Here is a 22,702-nt window from a genome sequence, read left to right as displayed (position 1 = left end):
TCTGTGCAGGCAGGGGAAGGAAATGTGCCTCCCTGTTTAGCTGGGAAATGCAGCACTTCCAACAGGTATTTCTCCTCTCTGGATTGAAAGCTGAGTATCTGTAAGGATTGATTTTATTCTTCCAGAATTAAAAATCAAAAACCCGAGCCAATACTAAAACTCTTGCTTGACACGGAATCACTGAATGGTTGGAAAGGACCTCTAGAGATCAGCTATTCCAACACACTAATTGTTCACCCATAATTCAAATATTTTCAAGGCAACCAGATTGGCTCCCTTAAAATTATTAGTTAGCAGCAATGGTTTTAAATTATTTCTTTCCCCTAATTTTTTCTTTCCTGTAAGAGTTGCATAGAAGGTGAACATTTTGTAACCACAGACAGGACAAGGATGTGGAGAAAGCACAAGTCAGGAACTTGAAGGGTATTTAAAATTCATCTGTATCAATGACAAAGTAAGGAGAAGGCTGGAAGCTTGTTTTTAAAAACTTCAGACAATTCACTTCAAAGGCTTCTTGCTTTTCTGGGGATTTTTTCTGCAGAACATATTTCAGTGTTAACAGCTGCCACTGTTTTTTCTCATTCCAGTTGCCAGAATTACCAGCATGCTGGTTGTTCAGAGATAAAGTAAGGAACAATTTAATGCAGAAAAAAATATATTTTGATTTCCCCCATAATTCCTTCCAGAGGCTGACCGGAGACACAACTTCAGTCCTCTGTCAAGGAACAGCTTCTCCTTGCTCTGCCTGTGGCCATACACCTACAGAACTGACTTGCTGGCTACAATAAGGGCCAGCTAGATTTTTATTTTAATATGACTTTAATCTGTGCCCATCCCACAAATTCTCAGACCTGCCTGTTACTTGAGAGTGTTTTGAGTCCTGACTCTGAGGAGCACTTTTCTGATAGCCCACACTGGTGCCTCAGGACATTGTCTTCTCACTGCCCCACTCTTTCTCAAGATGTCTGCAGGCATCTTCTCACTTGAAATAAATGTTCTTACTCTTTCTGGTTCATTTTTAGCTGTAGTAAAAGAGGCTCCTTTAGCTGTGTGTGATTACCCTCCACAAACACTGACAAGTTACCCTTTCCCTAACATGTTCTAATGTTGCACTCTCTTACTTTCCCCTTGGATTTCACCTTGGATTTTTACCTTTTTTCCCACCCCAATTACTTCAGACACACTGAGATAAACATTGCCAATATTACCCTACCTTGCTTTGATAACTGAGCACCAATATGCAGAATAAGAAATAGTCTCAAGGACTGAATCCTACCAAGGCATGTGCAGCAAGCCTGAAGATTCTCAGAGAAAAGACTTCACAATAAAAATTAACAAAATGAACTAGAATCAACAGTGTTTCATACTCATGAAGCCTTCACCACTTAAAATTACCAAATATTTTATCTATTTATTTATTCTCATGTTTGTGACCCCTTGAAATTGGAGAGGAAATCAGTGACAGGTTTAAAAGCAGGTGTAATGCCATGGACTTCCCATTTACTGAAGGAAGGACTGGTATTTTACCAAAATAAATATTCTACACTATCAACCTATTCTGATTGACTTTTAAAAGAAAGTGTAGATATATCTACAGCACAGACAAACACCATTTTGTATCTGGAGTAGTGCATTCCTAGTTGGAGCAACAGGGAAAAGAACCAAAAGGAAGGAGCTTCCTTCAGTTGTGTTTGGCTCTTCTCACTGTTTAATACCAGGCCACCATGAACCACCATTTCTGTCTGTGGGCACTCTGAGTCAGGCCACTTGAAGAGCCTTCCTTACTAGGTGTCTTCAAGAAATTACAATTCCTAACTCTGAATAATCATTTAACAAATTAAAATGAAAAACAGGTGTGTGCATCAGATATTCTTAATTAAACCTCTCAGCAAAAAATGAGGCAACAGTTCTAATTTTAAAAGCAAACCAGTGTTTCACTGAACATCTTCTATTCCATATAACCATGGTTTCTACATAACTACACAGATTTTATAATTAATCAGTAAAGGATTTCAACAAAATGAAACAAAACAAGAAGAAACATTGATGGAGTGGAGGAAGGATTTTCTGATTCCATGTTTTTTTACCTCACAAAGTAGTAAGTCAATGATGTGGAAGACCATGCAGAGTGGAAACTTGGCAGTAAAAAGAGTGAGAAACCACTGGGATGCATACATGTGAGCTTCCAAATTGAGGTCTGAGAAATGGCTGTGCAAGTCTGGTAACTGCTCCTGCAATAAAGAAAAAAAATAAATGTTTCAGTATTCCTCATTAATTTGAGTTCTTCATCCATACTTGCAGTAAGGACCAGGGTTGCTAAATATCAAAAAACACAACAAAGTGAAAGCTTGGCTTCTTTTGAGCAATGAAGATGTTTCTTGATAAATTTCAGTGCCCATGGTTACAGTTTTCAGTAAGAGATCCACAGTGGATTCTATCACAGTATCAAAGAATATACTGAGAAATTACAGAATTTTCAACAGTTGAAAGGCAGAGCAGTTGTAAAATCTCTGTCATGGTGTACATTTTTTAGTTTTTCCTTTGCTGTGTCTTGCAATAAATGCTTCTGCCACAAAAAAACCCCAAAACAATGGCTACAGGAACCAGATTGCTTTGCAGAGCTTGAAAGCAACAGAGCACATACAACTCCAGCAGACCATTTCCCTAACTAGGAGCACATACAAGCAACACAAAATAAGCACTGAAAATCCCGCTGAACAGTGATGACACAGTCATTTAATAAAGTATCTTTGTTAAGAGTATATTTGTTAATAAAATCTGTTTTGTTAACAAAAATCTTTGTGGACATAAATAAATATTGAGAAGACCATATGCTGAAGTGTCACATTAATTAGTATGCAATTCCACTCCATCAAGTATGAAATAGGCACAATTTGACATCTGAAAAAATACCACTAAATTAGCAATAGTCTGTTTTGCTTGGTTTCAGTATGGTTATCTGTGAGAGTTGACTTCAGCAAGCAGCTTTTCATGGTGCCAACAGAAGGGCAGGGCTTAAGGAACTGTCAGTAATTCCTTATTAGTCACAATAACAATGTATAACATTTGCAGCCCTTCAGTTGTGTTAAACTGCTTGATGAAATAATTCCAGCTGAAAAAAGAGCAGAGTCCTGGAAGAGACAATAAAACCTGCCCAGTGGTCCACACTTGATTGGTATTTCATAAGCATCAGGATGTCCTGATTTGCCTGACCTCTTAACACCCACATAATTCATGGAAAGTAGGACAATGATGGAAGCAGTCCAAAGGATACACTGGCCTCAATAGCACAGAGATATTCTCTCTAAGAGAAACAGAGAGGGGAGCAAAGGCAAATACCTGCTTGGATACAAGGATTAGCTGCAGAAGTGGTGTACCAGAGACAAAAGAAACTAGAAACAAATCTGAATCAAGATGTTTGAATTCAGCTGTTAAACTTTGCTTTACCCCACCTCTAAAAGGAGAGGGGGTTTGATTGTCCAATGGCTTTTGGAAGCAAAGCATTCATCTCTTCTTCATGCCAGTATTTCCATTTATTAAACAAATTGAAGAATAATTTGTTACTCTGCCCCACCTGCATTAACTTCTCCAGTTGGAAAAATTTGCAATGGAGATCTTCAAAGTTATTTCTGTAGAGGTCCCTCAAGCCATAGTCATACATTATTTTCACAAATACACAGAATGCCTGCTCCTCTGGCATCTGTTTGGAAAAAGACACAAAAATAAGGTTAATAACAGAGCTAAGGCTGGACATGCCTTACACAGACACACACACTTCAAGCAACACCTTGTGCACAATGAATTCAGGACCAGGGATGTATTAGAATTTTCAGCCAAGTACTGTGAATGCTGAATTAACCAACTGAAATGTCAGTGGGACTATGCTCCTTGATGAGCATCTGGATTTGGCTCTGTAAGATCTTCTTTGAAGAAAATGTGGGATCATATCACAGGTTCATGTGTGTCTACATTCCTACAGCAGCACAACAGTCAGCAGCATTCTTTCTGTCAAACAGGTATGAGAACAACCAGTACACAATTCCTCTCAGGCACATAAAAAAATAAGAAAAAAAAAAAGAAAATAAAAAGGTAACAACTCATGACAGTGATGTCTACTGAGAGATACGTGGTTAAATGGGAAAAATTCAGGAGAACTAAGGCACAACCAACCTCTAGTGAGAACAATGCTCATCCACCTTCACTGAAACCCTAGGACATTGAACTCTGAAGTCAGGTTTCTCACAATCCCATCTATTACCATGCTGACTTTTTTAGAAGCCCTACATCCATTATCTCTGTTTCATTCTGACCAAAATTTCTCATCCAAGTGTGCTTTGGGAGGGGGCACTAACACAATTGTGTGAGCCACTCCACATTTCCATTTGCTGGCTTGAGCCCACTGAATGCTGACCTGGTGGGAAGCCCTGTGTCACAAAACCCCCACATCACCTTCCCCTGTGCCTTCAGGTAACACAGTAATGACAGGCACAAACAGAACCCAAATCAACCTTTCCATCACATCCAAAACGTCCTTTCTTTTGGAAGCACCATACTGGAACAAATGAAAACAATTGCTGAGAATCAAGAACAACTCTTGACCTTTCAGTGTATTCACTCACTTGGCCTACTGCCAGCTTCTTATCAAATATCAGCTACAGATAAAAGCTCAGCATTTTCTTCAAAGAGAATTTTAGGCTCTTGATATTTCCCTTCAGGGTTTCATCTTATGCTCAGCCCTTGATTAGGGCCTGTCTCCAGGGCCATGCGCAGACAGTTTCATTTTCATTTTCAGACATCATAAAGGAAAGTGGTTAGCACAAACTATTTCCAGATTGGCTGATGCCTATCAGCCTGGCCTTGATTTACCCAAGACAAATTCTTAGGAATTTCAAAGCTCTTAATCACAATTTTATCTGGATGGAATGATTCCCACTGACAGCATATAAAAGCTGCAGACAAAGTAAAGGGAGGAAATAATTTGATCCTGACCAAAAGGCTTGAATCTGCTCTGTAAGACAATGAGTGCAAATTTCAGGGGCTTTGATAAAATACAATTACTACTAATGAAGTGACAGGTGCTCATGCACAGGCACATCTACCCTACATGCTCAGTCAGACTCTTGTGCTTTGCCAACCATCTCTTCCCCAGGACAGGGAGATGGAACAGAGATCAGGACTAGGCCAAAGAGCTCCCCAGGTTCCTGCTCTCAGTGAACAGAGGCTCTCCAGTATTACCAACCACAAGAAATCAAAATCATAAATCAAATTTTCTTTTTTTTTTTTTATTTAAGCAGAACACAAATTTTGGGCATTGCCATTCTGATTTTTAGCATTTAGATATTTGCCCTTTGCAATTGTTTCTCTGAAATCACGAAAGCCAGAAATTTGTAATTTTTTAAAGTGAAATTTTAGGGTTTTTTTTTTCCCCCACAGACAATGACTCTGAAAAATAGACAAGAAAAAAAAAAGTCAAATACTGTGAGCCTCACAGTACAATTATTAGAGTTGGCAACACTGTGTGCCTGTGATTAGAAGTTACCTGCATACTCCTGATGAGAATTTGATGAGAAGCAAAATCACAAAAGCAGAGGATGGAGGCTACCCAACCATGCCTGAAACACATTTATATTAAAGAGAAAGGATAACCTGTCCCAGGGGAAAAGAGGGAAAGGAAGGGGTCTAGAAATCCATGTGAAGGTAGAACAGTTAGAGAGGGTCTTACAAGTGCTCACAGCATACAGATTGTTTGGAGTATTTGAGAAAAAGAGGAATTTGAGAGCATCTTAGGAAGCTCCCCAGTCACATAGGCTCATTGAGACTCTTTGCTTCTCCCTTCTCTAAGCATTTTACTTTAATATCCTCTGATGAAACCAAAAGTTATAAAGGACATTTTAAAATGAGTGTAATTTCCATTTTAACAGTCCCAACTTTCTCCAGCTCCAGACACACTAAGAACAGAGTTGATTCTCTGTAGTAATGACAGCACAGCACTAAGGGAGAGGAGCTGAGGTATTAGTCAAATGTTAAAAATGTGACACCCACACATTTCCAAACAACTCTGGTATTGACAATAGCTCATTTTTCCAGAGCAGCCTCAAAGTCCTGCTTTGGGTAAAAAATTAATTGCAAAATAACTGTTAGATAAGCTGTATAGTATATGTTAGACTGCAATAATGGGACTATTCTGGGTTTATTCTTAAAAGATGTAAAGCTTCTCTGCAACACTGCTGCTGTGTATCATGGTTCTCAAGACTTTAAGGAATCACAGCTCTCCCTAGGAATTACAACTTAAACTAATCTGAATTTGAGTTCCAAATGCCCTGGGAAGTGTGTGTGTAACATACATAACACCAGCAGCTGTCTGAAACCACACTTCAAAAGGTATTTCAATCCTGACTGATTTTGCTAATTAAAACCTGAGAGAAAAAGCAGGAAAGAGCTTGAGTAAGAATTGTGGTTGAGCTTTGGGGTGGCTAATTCAGATAGGCTTTACCTTAATAAATACACTATTTAAATCTGCTGCTTTGCCACTGAGACATCAGATGCAAAGCATCTTACACCTATAAAACCTGTGCATTCATTTCTATATCTCTGGACATATGCCCATGTATTTATAAAGGAAGCAACTAATCAAAGTTTGTGCAGTTTTTAATTACAGGCTAAAATATCAAGATTAAAAATCAGCTTTTCCTCAGAAGACATTACAAAATGTCCCTAAGAGAAAAAAAATCTTCCAAAAATGAGTGAGACTAGTTGCTTTGATGAACTGCTCTGAGAACACCTCCTGGAGTTAAATTCCCCATAAACACAAAGGGAACTCACTTAGGTGACAACTAAATTAAAAGAAAAAATTAGTATGTAACAAATTGGTTTCAGGTTTTGACACAGAAGTACTTGAGAATTTAACCTATTTCTCCCAGATAAAGGAAATCTATATTCATGAAGATAGCAGCCATTAATCTCTACAGCCAAAAAACAAGAGGAAAATTAATACAGGCAAATAAATAACAATAAATATCTATCAAACAGCATGGCTGCATTACAACTCATTTTACAGCTGCCTTGTTTCAAATACCAAAGCTTTCATTCTGCAATCAACTCACATGAAGCAGAAGCACAGCTGCAAGGAAGGACTGTCCCTGGCAATAGCCAATGTCTTCATCATAGACAGAATAGGCCTAGAAAAAAGAAAATCAAACTGTATTTAAAATGCATACAGGCATCACCAAGCTGTGTTCCCATCAAGGAGCTGTGCAGGACACTGCCAGGGTTTTCAAGGAAGCTGAAGAAATGTGTTCCACCAGGAGCTGGAGTGACAGGACACAGGGAATGTTCCCCGTGGACACAGGGCAGGGTTGGATGGGATATTGGGACAAAATTCCTCCCTGTCAGGGTGGGCAGGCCCTGGCACTGGGTGCCCAGAGGAGCTGTGGCTGCCCCTGGATCCCTGGCAGTGCCCAAGGCCAGGCTGGATGGGACTTGGAGCAGCCTGGCACAGTGGGAGGTGTCCCTGCCATGGCAGGTATGGAATGGGATGAACTTTAGGGTCTCTTCCAGTCAAAGCTATTCCAAGATTCTCTGTGAAACACTACTCAGGCTAAAATCACTTAGGGGGTAAAACTGTAACCACTTTTGTGGTTACAGCACTTTTCAGGGCTCTTCTAAAATCACCCACTGGTCACTCTCAACCTTCCACAGAAGCTGTAGCTGTAAATTATTATTTTTGTTTTTCAATCAGCCTAAAAAGAGATGGATGCAATTTCCCTTCACCTAAACCAAGGATAATTCAGCTCAGATGAGTGATGATAGACCTTTATATGACAGAACTTTTAATGACAGAAATTTACCAGATGCAACAAATATAACATGAAAACGAGGGTAGTTTGTGCTGTGGGGAAAGTCAGTGTTTGTTTTTGGAAAAACAAGTTCTGACATTATGCAAGTACAGGACCAAAGGTTAGAAAACTGCTGAGAACTACTCTAACCTGAAGATTTCATCAAACAGTTTTTCCATGCCCTTGTTATGCTGAAGAATGAACACAACTCATTTTCCTACGGTATGACAGACATGCTTTTTCTTACTCTTAAAAAAATCCCCAAACTAAAATAACTAACCTTTCCTTCCCCTTTACTTTTCAAGATGAGAAGACAGATACTGTTTTTAAAGAGCTGTCGGAGGATGTTAAGAATTTGTGGAAACTTGTGAAAGTCTAAGTAGGAGCAGCAGGACTGATACCAGAGGGAGGGACAACCTGAGAGAAAAAGCAAAGTACTGAGGGTGCAACCAGGGAACACCAAAGCAAAGGGAGGAAGGAGCCACAAGGATCAGACAATCCACTTTTCAGTCTGATGGGGAGAATGTAGTATTTGTGAGGAATTCTGCAATGACTCTGGAAGACAGGATTTCTCTAAGCGCAGAATATTCTGAGTACTCCTTTAAAGGTCACTGTTTCTGAACAATTCAGCCTTACATTTCCTTTGGGAAAAGCTGACCTGGGACTTGCAGCCCTCTGCCCTTTGTCTGTACTGCTCACGATTCTTTTGAAAGCTGTTAGATGGCATTAGTTAAGAGCTGAGTGAAAATAATCCCAGCCCATTGCTCAGTTTCAGCAGACAAGAAAATTCAGAAAGTCACAGAAATCATTGAAAAATGTTTAATAAACCATCACAGTCCAGCTTCCCAGTTTAAAACAGCTCCAGTCACAAAAGTCAAACATAAAATCAAACCTGAGAAGTGTACAATGGCAGCTACAAAATTCAATTGGAAAAAAAAAGAATGCTCTCCATAAAGAAGTTAATTAGCTACTAAGTACTAAATTCACAGAAATTACTTTAGATGCTTAAATTAATATTTTATGTCATTAACTAGAATCATCCACTGGTTAATCACCATCATGAGTCTTTAGCTATTTGTTGCCCAGATCTATCAGTTTGTAGATGCCTAATGTCTTGTCTCTGTAGCTTTCCTAAATGATGTATTATTCCTGGTTTTGATAGGCCAGCTCCACTTAGAAGCAGACGTGCAGAATCACAAATGAGAAATTTGATTTATGATTTCCTCATACTATAAAAAACCACTTCTAATTTGCTTCAAAAAATCTAGGTTGAAAAATGAACATCAAATTATCAGTGCCTGGGGGTTCTCTGTTGTGAGAAGCATTATAGTGAATAATTTGCTGAAAATAGCAATAAATTAATCCAAACAAGTTATTTTAAAACAAGCATTGAGAAAGCAACACACAGGAGAAAACAAACTGCTTCCAAAACTGACATAGATTGAAAAGTACAGAAAGTTATAAGAAATAAAAACATACTTCTTATGAGATTCTGAAAGAAGTTGAAGTTACAGCAAAGGGGGGAAAACAAGAAGGGTATAAAAAAATCCTCGCTCTGCAGTTAAATACAAAAATATGAAGGAAGAACAGCAAAGTTTTTCATAATCAACTTCCTAAACATATTTGAACTCATAATAAATCCATTTCAAACACGTCCAGAGCAGGAAGGCAAAGTCTCTGCTTGGAAAATAGATGGTCAATGTAAGGGAGTTGTGTTTAAGCTCCAGCAGAAAATCCCCCTGAACTTTCCTTGTGTTTGCTTTATTACAGAAGAATGACAGGGTTTGTTATCCTGCTGGAACCATTCCTAACAGGGGATGTGTTGAAGGATCTGTGTCCAACTGAACAGCAGAAGAAATCGTAAATTAAAAGGAATAAAATTAGCGAAAATTTATTAAGAACAGAGAGTATTCAGCCAAAAAGCTTGAGGGGAAAAGTAAACTGGTAAACCATTAATTGCCTGATTAAAACAGAAGAGATGAAAAAATTAAAACTTTTCTGAAAAGGCTGATCCATAGATCTACAAATCAGCAAGTACTGGATAATAGGTTTAAATAAAAATATGAAATTACTTAGTGGACACTGCCTACATAGGAGAAAAATGTAAAAAGGCCCCAGTAAAAAGATGTAATTATTAAAATGTCTTTGAAACAACCAAAAACCATGAAAAAAATTAACTGCTTGATCCACTTTTTAAAAAGTTTTTCAAAAAGAATTTTTTTGAAATTCATTTCCACAAAGTCCTTCCCCAAAATCCAATCTTGACAAGCAGCTGTCTGCAGATACTTGGACACAAACTTCAGTTCTGCATCAGAATTAGATCAAACAAAGAAAGATTTTGTTCTTAAGTCAGAAGATCATAATCCTGACAACTAAAGGTTTAGTTTTTAATGAAGTCTCTAAAATATACATGATTTCATTGCATCGACCCAATGCAAAGAGACTCTGGAATCTTAATGCACATCACATTTCCAATTATACTGTTTTATTTTTAAGCAACCTATGGGATTTGCTAGTGCTGAAATATGATGTAATTAACCAGAATAACCTCAAAAATAAGGATGCTGCCTACAGATACCCCCATAATATCATATCATGAACTAACAGTCTAAGATTAACTATTTAAGCTTTATGCTTCTAAGGAACTTTCATTTTCCACATGAAATACAAAAACAAGGCAAAATACCAAATCCTCTGTTTCCACTGCAGTCATTGTAACTTTATCATTTCAAGAGGATGGGATTTTTCCCATGACAACCTGTGACACCTCACAGTTTTTAACTTATTGTTCTCCTAAGCTCTTGAGGAACTTCCAATTACAATTCCCCAGTTATCTGAGATTTTAAATATTCTCTGTCTCATAAATGGGATTTAATAAAGGTTCTGACTTGAAGCCTATTTTCATTCATTTTTAACTAAATGAAGATCTCACAGAATTGAGACATCTTTTTAATAATTATCTGTATTCTGAAAAGAGCTACTATGGAGTTATTAGTACTCATCATTAGAAAGAGAATTCTTTGGAAGCAAAGTCTCCTCAAAGTCCATGACTGAGAATCATCTGCATGATGGGAAAGTGAACCAAGAACCCAGGGCTGGGCAGAAACTCTTCTCCAAAATAATTAACAAAGGAAAATATCCCAAGATTAGAATCTTCTATAGAAAAAAAATCCATATGTAGCATTTAAAAGGTGAAGGGAAAGATGGCTGAATTTCAAACCTCAGTTTGGATTTCTGTAACTTCTGTCTGTGAGTGCCAGCAGATTTAAGTAAGGAAGAGGAGAGGTTATGCCTCTCTATGAAATGACCAAGGGAAGCTACTCAGCGTTTAACACAGAGGTAGCTCTGTGCTGAAATCTGCTTTAGGAGACATAAAGGACTTCCATGGTGTCTGAAACTCAGTGTCTCAGGAAAACACCCATACTTTGATGCATATTTTTCACCCAACAAGGTATTTTATTATTTTTCTCATTAATTAAATTATATGCTTATTAATTAAAATTATTCATATATTTATATTCTAATTATTTAATATTTTTATTTTAATGTTTTCACAACAAGGTATTTTATTACATCTTCAGACACGAAATAATTTTAGTAACAGCAGAATTTAAAACTCCATACCTGAATTTATTATAAGACTAACAGTCTGAAAGTAATAATATTCCTATGGGTGCAGCACTGAGTATGTATCACATTGCACAAGGAATTTCTGTATAACTGAAAACTGTATTTTTAGACATTAGTTACTCACTTCTGGAGTACAACAGCAAGAGGCTGTTACACAATGTGCCTCTGCCAGGGCCGGGAGAGCTGAGAGAATGAAGAAATCTTCACCTTCAACCAGGCAGGCCCCAAACAGAGCATTCCCAGCATTTTTCAGGATTCCAGGCCTGACCTTCCCACTGGTACAGGCTCAGCAGAAAATTCTACATAATTTCATTGCATCTTTCACTATGTGCAGGAATGGGGCTGCTGAGCACAGATGCACAGAGAAGGATCCTTATTACAATGTAATCAGAAGAAGACAACACTAAAAATCCTTTGAATGAAACAAGACAATAATTACTAGCACTGCTCCTTCAACCCAGAGGCAAAGAAAAAAAAGCTAAAAATAGGTGAAAAATAATTTTCACTGATTGTGTTTATCCTCTAATTGGCAAATAGATTTCTCCAGGAATAAAAGAGATCTGCTCTCTGACAAATAATTACACCTAGACAAACACTGAAACTTCCCATTTGTAAATCTAAGGAGATACTAAGGATTGAAAAATGTAGAAGAATGTATGCACAGTGAGGTGACTACCTGAAAAAGCATGATGAAATAAAATGGAAATGAAAAAGTAAAAAAAAAAAAACAAACTATGAAAATCAGACTTTCAGCACTAAGCAGCAGCTCTGCTGAAGCATAACCCATCATTCACAGCTTATCATGGGCGTAGAAGCTGCTGGTTACAGAAGAGCAGCTCAAAGGTGTTTCCATATTTCAGTATACAGTAACAAAAACTAAACCACTCCATGATGGAGCCCACTCCAGTGGTATGCAGTTTGTTATTCTCTCTGCTAATGTGGGTACAAAAAACACACACTGTAACTAAAACACAGTGTTTGGTCTCACAGCAAACCAGCTACCACTCTGATCCTGCACCTAAAACCTTCAGGCAAGTGAGACCAGGATGGGGGAAAAAAACACAAATCTCATCCACAAAGGGATAAGTATTTAGTAACAAAATAGACCCTGATACAAATGATTCATATCCTTCTGCAAGGCCTCAGCTTACTGACAAACACCAACACCAACTCTGAACCTCTGAGAAGTAATTATACCATTTTCTGAAAAACATTTTCCCAAAAACAGTCTGCCCAGTCCCAGCTCACCTGATTGATTTTCCTGCACCATGCTCCCTGTTCCCCATTAGAATCACAGTGGCTGTTTGTTAAATAGGGGTTACTTTAATAAGAAAATTAGGGAAAACACATCTCATGTTAAATTCTGCACTGCACACGCTGCAGAGAGCTGAGAGGATTAATTCTGCCAGGTGCTCTGATTCCCTGGAGCCTCAAGCTGTGAGTATGGACAGAGCATGGAAGCAGGCACTGAGCACTACTCAGTTATGCATTGTAACACTGAGGTGAGCTCTCCAAACACAGCTAGAATTTGCAGAGTATTTAAACAGAAAGCAGGCAGAAGCAGCAGTTTTCCCAAAGATTCCCCAAAATTTGCTCTGTGAAAATCCAGCTTAAGTGGTGTCCTCAAGTGAAATCTCCAGTCTAGAAGCTGAAACTCTTTTCATTCCTTATCACCACTGTCAGTCCTGTAGTTTATTTTTAGGTACTTTGTCACATAAATGTTCTGCAACAGAAAAAGTTCCCATCTTTCCTGGTTTCCTACTGTTCTGAAGAGGAGATAAAGAGCTGGAACAAAAACTGGCAGACCTGTTAAAATGAGGCAGGGAGCTTTTAATGATTTTCCTTTTTATCTGACAGCTCAGATCATCTCTCATTTCAGCAGAGAATGAAGAAAATGCTCTTCAGCTTTCTACCCTCTTACTTGAGGACAGACCCTTCCCAGCCGTATTCAAAAATCCCGTTCTTCAAACTTCTTGCTTTCTAGAATAAAGGCATAAGTACCCAGCACCTCTGGTAAAAGTTACTCTAGTAATACAAAGCTGCCACATTATTACTTTCAGCACAGATTACTACTTTTTATTCCCAATGGAATGGCAAGTTTATAAACAGATTAATTAGGCTTTAACAATATTTCTTGAAAACCCACATACTGGAGAAAAGTTTATTAAACATAAATACAAGGTTCAGTCAGACCCAAGGAGACATCTGTCACAGCCACAGTCATTTAAGAAAAGTATGAGAGGATGAAGGAGAAGTTACTGCCTGGAAGTCTCCCCAGCAGCTGTGTCTGATCTCAATACTGCCAAGTAGGTATAAACCCTTCAGTGTAATCAGTAAATTTATTAATAATTCCATGCTAAAGATTGGAAAGCAATGCTTCCCAAACCCTTCTTTGAACGAACGAGCACATGAGGGAGTCACTATGATTACCAAGATTTTTATAAACCCTTCACCAAGCCCTACCCAAAGGCTTTTCAGGGAACTGAGCTGCTATAGAACATCCCCTTACTCACTCAAATAATTGCTTAAAGGAGAGAAAGCCAAAGGTAGGAATAAACTCAGTTTTAACTCAGAGAGTGAAGGTGAGGTCACTCACAGAACCCTGCAGAAAGATGTGCTGCAAATATTCACAAACCTTGAAGAACACATAAAAATAGCACAGTGACAAAGGCTGCTGAGGAGACAAAGCTGTTTGGAGCAGGGAATTAGAAAGTGACTGCAAAGCTGCTATGCAGAACATCGAGAACAAGTGGCTGGGTGACAGAGGTCATTAAACTCCAGGTAAACACAAAATGCTTCACAGGAAGAACAGCTCTCAACTTGATGGACACACAGAGAGGTCTCTGATCAAAGATCACAGAATCTCAGAATGGTTTGGGTTGGAAAGGACCCTAAAGCTCATCCCATTCCGCCCTCCTGCCATGGGCAGGGACACCTTCCACTAGCTCAGCTTGCTCCAAGCCCTGTCCAGCCTGGCATTAGACACTTCCAGGAATGCAGGGATGGAGCAGCCACAGCTTCTCTGGGCAACCTCTGCCAGAAGAATTCCTTCCCAATATCCCATCTAACCTTCCCTCTGGCAGTGGGAAGCCATTCTGGAGCCCCTCTAGGCACTGGGAGGGGCTCTAAGGCCTCTCTGGATCCTTCTCTTGCATTTTAAAAATGGGGGTTATATTTTCCCAATGTTCACTCAGTGGGAACTTCACAGGACGCCCATAACTAAAATATGATGGAGAGTGGCTTAGCAACTTCACCTGCCAGTTGTCTCAGAGCCACAGATGCATCTCACCAGGTTCTGTGGTATTTCAGGCTCCTTGGATTGTCTAAACCTGATCTTCTCCTGCACTGGGCAGTTTTTCATTCTCTCTGTCCCTGCCTTTGCCTTCTGTGGCCTCAGCAGTGATGTTGGGGCACTTGCCAGTGAAAAAAGAGGCCATAAAGTCATCAAGTATCTCAGCCTTGTCCATGTCTTGAATAAAGCAGGTTTGCCCTTTCCTTCTGGACAGGAAGGAACATTTTCTCCCACATTGTCTCTAATCTTAGTTTTATCACAGATGTACCCAAGGAATATTTTCTTGTCACCCTTCCCATCCATGGCCAGATTTAATTCTATCAGGGCTTTAGTTTCCCAAACCTGATCCCTGTCTGCTTGGACAATTTCTCTACATTCCTACCAGACTAGCTGCCCTTGTTTGCACCCTCTGTAGGCTTCCTTTTGTCTTGGAGTTTGTCCAGGAGCACCTTGTTCATCCAAACAGGCCTGCTGGAGTTTTTGCCTGACTTTGTCAAGGATGCAGCACTTCTGAGTTTCAAGATCCTTCAAGAAAGGAGAACTAACTGTGGCATTCACATTCTCTGAACAGAGAGAGACATAATTCTCTCTCCAAGGATTTTTCCTGGGGAAGGCAGTGAGAAGAAGAGAAAACAATTCTTATCTCTATTCACTGCTCCTGTTGTTTTGCACAGGAGACTGTTTACCCAAAGGGATTTGTCAATTGGATTCTGCTGAGGATTGTTTTGTTTCCTTGGCCAATTGGGTCAAAGCTGTGTCCTGACTGTCTCAGACAGCCATGGTTTTTTCTTTAGTATCTTTTGTACCATATAGTACAGTATCTCTTTAGTATAGATATAATATGGTATTAATGTAATGAAGTATAGTTTTAATAAAGCAATTGTTCAGCCTTCTGAATCACGGAGTCAGAGCACATTACTCTCAAGGTTGGGGGTGCCTTGATACAGCAACAGCTACAGCAACTTTCTCTGCAGGAGCAGGAGAAGCCTTGAGAGCAAGGAAAGCCCCCAGATTTAGAAAACATGAAGAATTATTCACATTTCCTACAGAAAGGAAACAACCCAGAAAGGTCTGTGCCCCTCTGAAGCTGCCTGCTGACAGATAATTCCTCTAAGTTGCTTCCAGTTCAGACAGATTTACTCCTTTATTTGTTCTTTATTAAACAAAATAGACTGAGAGATACCTTAATGAAAAAGGATTTTTTCTTTTCAAAGAATGTTCCCAAATTCTTTCGTCATTCTCACAGACCATTATGGATTCTTTCCAAGGTAGAATAGAGGTCTTTAATTCTGGACACTGTAACTAAAAGCAGCTGCAAAACACTGAGTTGCTCAAGTCAAACTGCTCCTACAGGAGGTTCATGCATCTCCACATCCTTTACACCTCATTATTTACCATCCCCTTTTCTCTGTGTCACCAAGATATCTTCACGAGAAAGGACCTTCTGGTTTCTTCCAGGTGACTTACCAGAGTACATGGAGTGAACAAGGGATATTCCTAATGCTTTGACCGAAATCCATTTATCCAGTGCTTGTTTAGGAGCCTGCTGGCCAGGCTTTAACTCCTTAATGTGTATCTTGTTCATGCTCTAACTTGTCCAGCATTTATACTTTCTGAGCTTGGCAGGCTATAGGAACTACAGAATTCCAATCAAAACACCTTCACCAATGGAACCTGTACTTCTGGCATCCTGTGTTAGCTTGTCATGATCTATTTTCAGTAAACTCACAGGCCTTCATTATAACATACTTCTCACATTTAATTCTTAGAAAACTTAATTATTTCATCATTGTTCACTTAACTGGTATCAAAGACAAGCCCACAATTACCTGTATTGTTATTTTTCTCATGGACTGGCACAGTTCCTGTAGCCCTCTAGAGCCCTCCAAGATTAGGAAGAAATCACTACCATTGCTTGAAAGCCCTCTTTATTCCCTAATTTTGTATTTCTTTGAAACTGTGAATTGCTCACAATACTGAATCCCAGTACCTAAGCAGCTATATTTAATAGTCATCCAAATTATTATTTGATTAGGAGTTTGTATCACCACAGAATTTATCTGGGGAATTGGAAAATGTGTCATTATGCCCCCAAAGGCTGAACACTTTTTTCTCTTTCCTATGACAACTCCATCATTTCTAGTAATCAGCAGGAGGTAGAAACAGCAACAAGGAAGAGGAAGGGAAAAGGGAAATGCTCTGCCCAAGGCAATAATTCATTCTATAGGAACAGAATGAATTCTACATACATAAATAATATTCTACAGAATATTCTACATGAAATTAATGCATTTTAGAAAAAAAAAAAAGTGAAACAAAAACTGACTGCCAAAACCACAGCAAAATCTACAACAGCCAGGAAGAAAAGTCCCTGCTTGGCTGCAATAATTTACCTTCTGGATCTCTATCAAACAAAAGAAATCTGTCTGTACCAGATGGACAAATCTACTGATTTAGAACCTCAACTTTCTCACGTGCAAATTGGAAAACTTAAGAGTGTTTTTCATTGGAGGTGATCTGGCAGCGGAATGCTCAAAAACTTGTTCTCCAGGTAATTATCTACAGACATTCTGGTTTAACCTCACAGCAGAGCTTGCTCTCTGGGTCTGTTTCTCCTCCTCTGCAAATCTCCACCTCAGAGCAAAGGAGAAGATGCTACACCACTCCCTCTGAAAAGGCTCCTCCCTCTCACCTCAACAAAGCCAGCTTGAGCCTCTTCTCACCTGCACCTTAGGAGGTACCAAATGCAAGGCGGTAAAAGGCAATGCAGAAACACCACACTCTCCACATGCAATCTAAACAAAGCTTTAAAATCCTACTGATTAACAACTTGGACCAGAGAACGGTTAGCAGGGCAAAAGAAAGTCACACAAAATATGGAACAGGCTTTAAAATTCAGAGTACTGATTGTACCTTACAGATCTTGTACAGAGATTCCTGCCCATCTCCCTCTGTATCCTTAAAATAATCATGTGCTGGATATGTACGATGGATATCTCGTTTGATGACACTCTCCTGAGCAGAATCCTGTAAAAAAACAAGGAGAAAAATCCTGACACATTAACCCATTAACAGTATAATTAAATGTAACATAATAGAAAATTCAACATGTACTCAACATCTCAACATGGATACATAAGATAACTGCTTTGCTGACTTCTCCAAAAATGCTTTGAGAAGAAAATGAAAATCCTTTGTAGTCTCTTATGCAGTTCTAACTTGACAGTTGAACAAGAGCAACATGGCATGTTTTCTGTCCTGCAGGCTTAAGGTTCAGCTTTAGAACTCTGAGGAAATTACCGGTTTAATTGTTGGTGAGTTTTTACCAGAGATCATATACTTACCGTGTTGTTACGGCAGTCAAAAACAAAAAAAAAAAAAAAAAAAAAAAAAAAAAAAAAAAAAAAGAAAAAGAAAAACCCCAAAAACCCCCATAAAATTAGGCTCTGTCTTGCAAGCTTAAAGCTACTAATTTGAAATGCAGTATGTATGAATCTACCATAAAAAGTGTTAACTAAAAACTCATAAAGGATTTCTATAAAACAGTGGGAATCACTGCAGACAGACCTAAAGAACACCACTGTGTGGATGAGGAAGTTGTATCAAAATGTCAGAGCTGGAACTACAACAGTTAATTATCTTCAGGTTCCAGTGAGCTGTACCTTTAGGTTGGCAAATATCAAATGGTGCTTTTCTCCATTACTTTTGTAATCCTAAAGGAAAAACCAACAAAACCTTCTCCTGTTACTTGGAATATAAATCCCTTACAAATAACTTTTATCTTGAAAACAGAGTATTTCTGTTACAGAAAAGCTTTTAAGCTCTCAGACTGTGTCTTGTTAACCAGGATTCTCCATAAAAAAAGCTTCTTTACAGCTGCTGGAGTCAGCAACAAGGTAATCTCCCAAATTTTAGTGATTTTCTAATTCCATAAAGTCTCCACAGTGAGCCTGTGCCACACAGTAATGCAGCTGCCAGTAGGCTTAGCCAGAAGTCTGCAGCATTTCTCAGTTCCAGTTCCCTTTTGGATCTAAAACACCCCAAGGAGTCACTCCAGGGGAGATGATCCTACCCCAGAGATGACAGCCACTGCTGCATTTCTGCAATCCCCTCCATGGCAGCTAAAGAAATGGCTGCAAGAAGCTCAGACATCACTTCGTGCTGTCTCCCTAAAGCTAATGGCTTCGCTGATCTTGGCTATCATTAATTTATCCAATTACAATATTCTTATGTTCAGTGATCTCAACTGTGGCTTTCCCTTTGTTTGACATTAATACCTCTAGTACCAGAAAGCAACATGATCTGTATTTTGTGGAGCCACAGAACCCCAGAATGGTTTGGGTTGGAAAGGACCCTAAAGCTCATCCCATTCCACCCTCCTGCCATGGGCAGGGACACCTTCCACTAGCCCAGCTGGCTCCAAGCCCTGTCCAGCCTGGCATTAGACACTTCCAGAGTTGGAAGGACGGAGCAGCCACAGCTTCTCTGGGCAACCTGTGCCAGGAAAAGAATTCCTTCCCAATATCCCATTTAACCCTGCCCTCTGGCAGTGGGAAGCCATTCCCTGTGTCCTGTTACTCCAGGCCGTTTTCCCAAGCACCTCTTGAGCTCTTTTGGAGCCCCTTCAGGCACTGGGAGGGGCTCTAAGGCATCCCTGGATCCTTCTCTTCTCCAGGCTGAACATCCCTGGCTCTCTCAGCCATCCTTTCCTCATAGGAGAGGTGTTCCTGCCCTCTAAAATGCCAGGCACATTTTTATATGCTATGAAAGGAAAGGTTAAAAAGAAAGGTGATGTTTTCATTATGGCAACTGGTACCATTGGAGAAAATAAACACATTTTTATGCTTTCACTGTGCTATCATAATTATTCTCAGGACATCTAAGCACCGTGCAGCCATCAGCAACCAAAATTAACTGCACTGTCTAAATCACAAGCAAACAAACACAGACTAATAACAAAAAAATTTATAACAAGCAGTTCTCTAATCAGACTTCTTTAATGATTATTTTCATTTACATGGCTTCCAAATACCAGAGAGTCTGGGTAAGTGCAGTCTGTCTTCCAAATCCATCTGACCATGCAGTTAAATTGTGAGAAAATGCCTGAAACAGGATTTAAGTTGCACCAGCAAAGTTACAGAATCTATTATAGAAATCTGTTACAGACATTTTTCAGCATGAACTTGAGAAGATCCAGGGGAAGTTTCAGGAAAATCACCACATCCAGCACACACAAGGTTTTCCAGTCAAGCTGAGACATTGTGCTTGACTGCCCAGTACTTCTCTTGTCTTGACTGGGAAAGCCAAAGTGTAACTGAGCACACAGAATTTGACAAGGAGAATGCCCAAGTTAGAGCTAAAAATATTTGTGTAAAGGCCCAAATGCACATGAACTTTTACTGAATTAAAAGGAGCCTAAAGCAATCTTAATTCAACCCTGTTAATGAAAGCTGTGTCTAAAAAAATCTAGAGTAAAAATAATTAAATGGGCCCAAAATAAGATTTGCATGCAAAGACTGGAGAATTAACTCCTTCTCAAAAGACAGCCTCTCTTTGAAATAGAATAAACCCATAAAGAAGAAAACCAAGTAACTAGTCTAGAGAGAAGATCAGTGTAGAACTACTTCTTAAAATATATAAAAAATACTTTAGTTAAGTTTCTATCTTTTTCCAGGCAGAGTTTGTAGATAGCATTGCTCTCAAGTAACAAAGAACATGAGTTTACAGACACTTTCATTTAGATTTTCAGACCATTTCTGTTCTTCTGAAAGTCATGCTTAGTTAGTTTATCAGGAAAAAAAAGCTAACATGAGATGGCTATCAAGGCATTCAGGGTTCTAAAATCTTACTTCTAAAATTCCTGTCAACTCAGAGAAAATATTCTACTGAGGAGAAGAATTATCTTCATATGTCAGTGCTATGACAGCTGCCATGCTGCTGAACAAGCTCTGCCTTGAGTTGTCTCTCTTCTAGAACAGCTGAATTTCTGCAGTGGAGCAATGCTGACTCCTTGACACTCCTGCCATTTCCAGCTATCAGGAAGCTGCTGAATATTGGGCAGTTGATGCCAGAAGGCAGATCAACACAGAAATAAAATGAAGATAACAGAAAACTGTTTATGAAGAATAAATGTTAAAAGAAAATTAGGAGTACATAAGCAATCACAATAAAGGAATACAGGGCAATCTTTATGCATTCATTTCAGGAATTTTTTAATTAAGAACATCTCACACACACTCCAATAAGATCCTCTACTCATTTGTTGTCACAAGTGCAGCCACTCTGGTGATGAATTACAATTAGGGAGCAGAAGAGACTCCTGGAGGTAGAGCCTTGTTTATTTTGTTCCAAGAATTTAAGAATAAGCATTGCATCAGCCAGAAGAAATTATTAAGAAAAAAAAAATCTCTTGAGACTTAATACTTGCCCCACTTTTGCCCAAAATTACTTTCATGAAAACAGGCACATCCCTAATGAAAAAGAAGTCAAAAGGGTTCAGCTGAGTTTTCCTTACTGTGCTGCCTGCATTCCAACTTCTGACTCCATATGAGAGATGCAGAATTGCAGTTGCAATTAAAGGAATTCAAGAGTTTAATGTGACTACTGAATAAATAATAAACCAGAAAACAGGTGTCTCAAAGCTGGCATTCAAACTGGGCAGCACTTCTGACCTCAATCTCCTTGTGCTCCATTTCCCTGGTTAATAATAATTCCCCATCTCAGTGGGGTGTTATGAAAATCAATTAACATGTGAAGCACTGAAATGCTGCAGTGATGAGTCCTGCAGAAATGCCAAATGGGAGAATAATAACTCCAGGCTCAAAACCTGATCTGAATGGTGTCTAGTGAGGCACAGGGTTACACAAAGCAAAAACAGCAAGGGGAAAGAAAAAGAAAGCAGCTCATTAGATATGCACTATTCCTTGTGTGCACAACCAGGCAGAGATCCCAGGAAGAAAACAACCCAAAACAAAAGAACTCTGTGGGGTCAAGAATAACCATTATGTATATGAGTAGGCAATTTTCATGCTGCATTTCACTTCCAAAGGCTTATCTCTGACCTTTAACTCATTCAAGTTGGGTTTTATCACATGTTCATGTTCTCACATAGAATTATGATTTACATTTTCTATAGAAGGTATCACTACCCATGGCAGGGGGTTGGAAGGAGATGAGATTTAAGGTCCCTTCCAATACAAAGCAGTTTGGGATTCTCTGTGCTGGAGACTCAGTTCAAGTTCACCTGCTTGGCCCATTTTAAAGGTCTGCATCAGGCTGAAAGAGCTGATTTGGCAGCAGTAGCTAAAAAAAGCTAGATCCAGAGTACCAAGGAGAGTAAGAAAAAGGGAAAAAAATCAAAATGGGCTTTCAACATTCAAAATCATCACGCCCAGGAAATCTGGTGTGTCATGCTTTTATGGATTAGATACTGAAACTTTTCTACATGTTGTATAGAAAGTAAAAATTCCTAGGCCAACGCAGACATTCACCACTTGTTTAGCCAGGATGTGAAACACGTCTGCTGATATGTGGAGTTGGAGGTACCCTCAGCAAACTGCCTCCAAATCCTGAAAAGCCATACATTTAAACACTGACTCACCAGATGCATGTCACTGACATTATGACATTGTTTCAGTAGCCAAGTGTTTGCTAAAGGAACAGATTTTTGGCGTATTTTTTATTTTGTTCCTTAAAGTTCTCTATGGTTCTGTGCAGTCCCCCACACATGCATGTGGGAAATCACAATCACAAACAGGCAAAAAATACAGAATACACAAAAGTGATGAGGTCAGTCAGCCTGGGTTTGAAATGATCTGCAAAACCAGCACGCAGCTCTGTTCTGTTATTACTGATGTCCTACCAAATTCCTGCTTTCAGTGAAATCTGACAGCACATTGTGCCAACACATCTTATACACATCACCACTCCTCTTCCTCTCCTCATT

At 39.1% G+C, this 22,702-nt stretch overlaps 1 protein-coding gene across 3 annotated transcripts in view; it reads right to left on the bottom strand.

Annotated features, from left to right (window-relative positions):
- RABGAP1L (RAB GTPase activating protein 1 like) overlaps positions 1 to 22,702 on the bottom strand; it is a 224,452-nt gene that overhangs the window by 85,164 nt on the left and 116,586 nt on the right. For all 3 annotated transcript variants that reach the window (XR_005629957.1, XM_039730176.1, XM_039730177.1), the window contains exons 14-17: positions 17,671 to 17,784; positions 7,104 to 7,178; positions 3,575 to 3,700; positions 2,088 to 2,231 (exon numbers count right to left, since the gene is read on the bottom strand). Coding sequence is in view for 2 of the 3 variants with exons in the window: in XM_039730176.1 (XP_039586110.1) it covers positions 2,088 to 2,231; positions 3,575 to 3,700; positions 7,104 to 7,178; positions 17,671 to 17,784 (459 nt within the window). In the remaining variant the exon portion in view is untranslated. The remainder of the gene's footprint in view (positions 1 to 2,087; positions 2,232 to 3,574; positions 3,701 to 7,103; positions 7,179 to 17,670; positions 17,785 to 22,702) is intronic.

This window comes from Passer montanus, unplaced genomic scaffold (genome assembly GCF_014805655.1).
Source record: "Passer montanus isolate IOZ18808 unplaced genomic scaffold, ASM1480565v1 scaffold71, whole genome shotgun sequence".
Lineage (NCBI taxonomy): Eukaryota > Metazoa > Chordata > Aves > Passeriformes > Passeridae > Passer > Passer montanus.
Note: the sequence above shows the minus strand (reverse complement) of the source record. Positions and strands in the feature narration are given on the sequence as shown.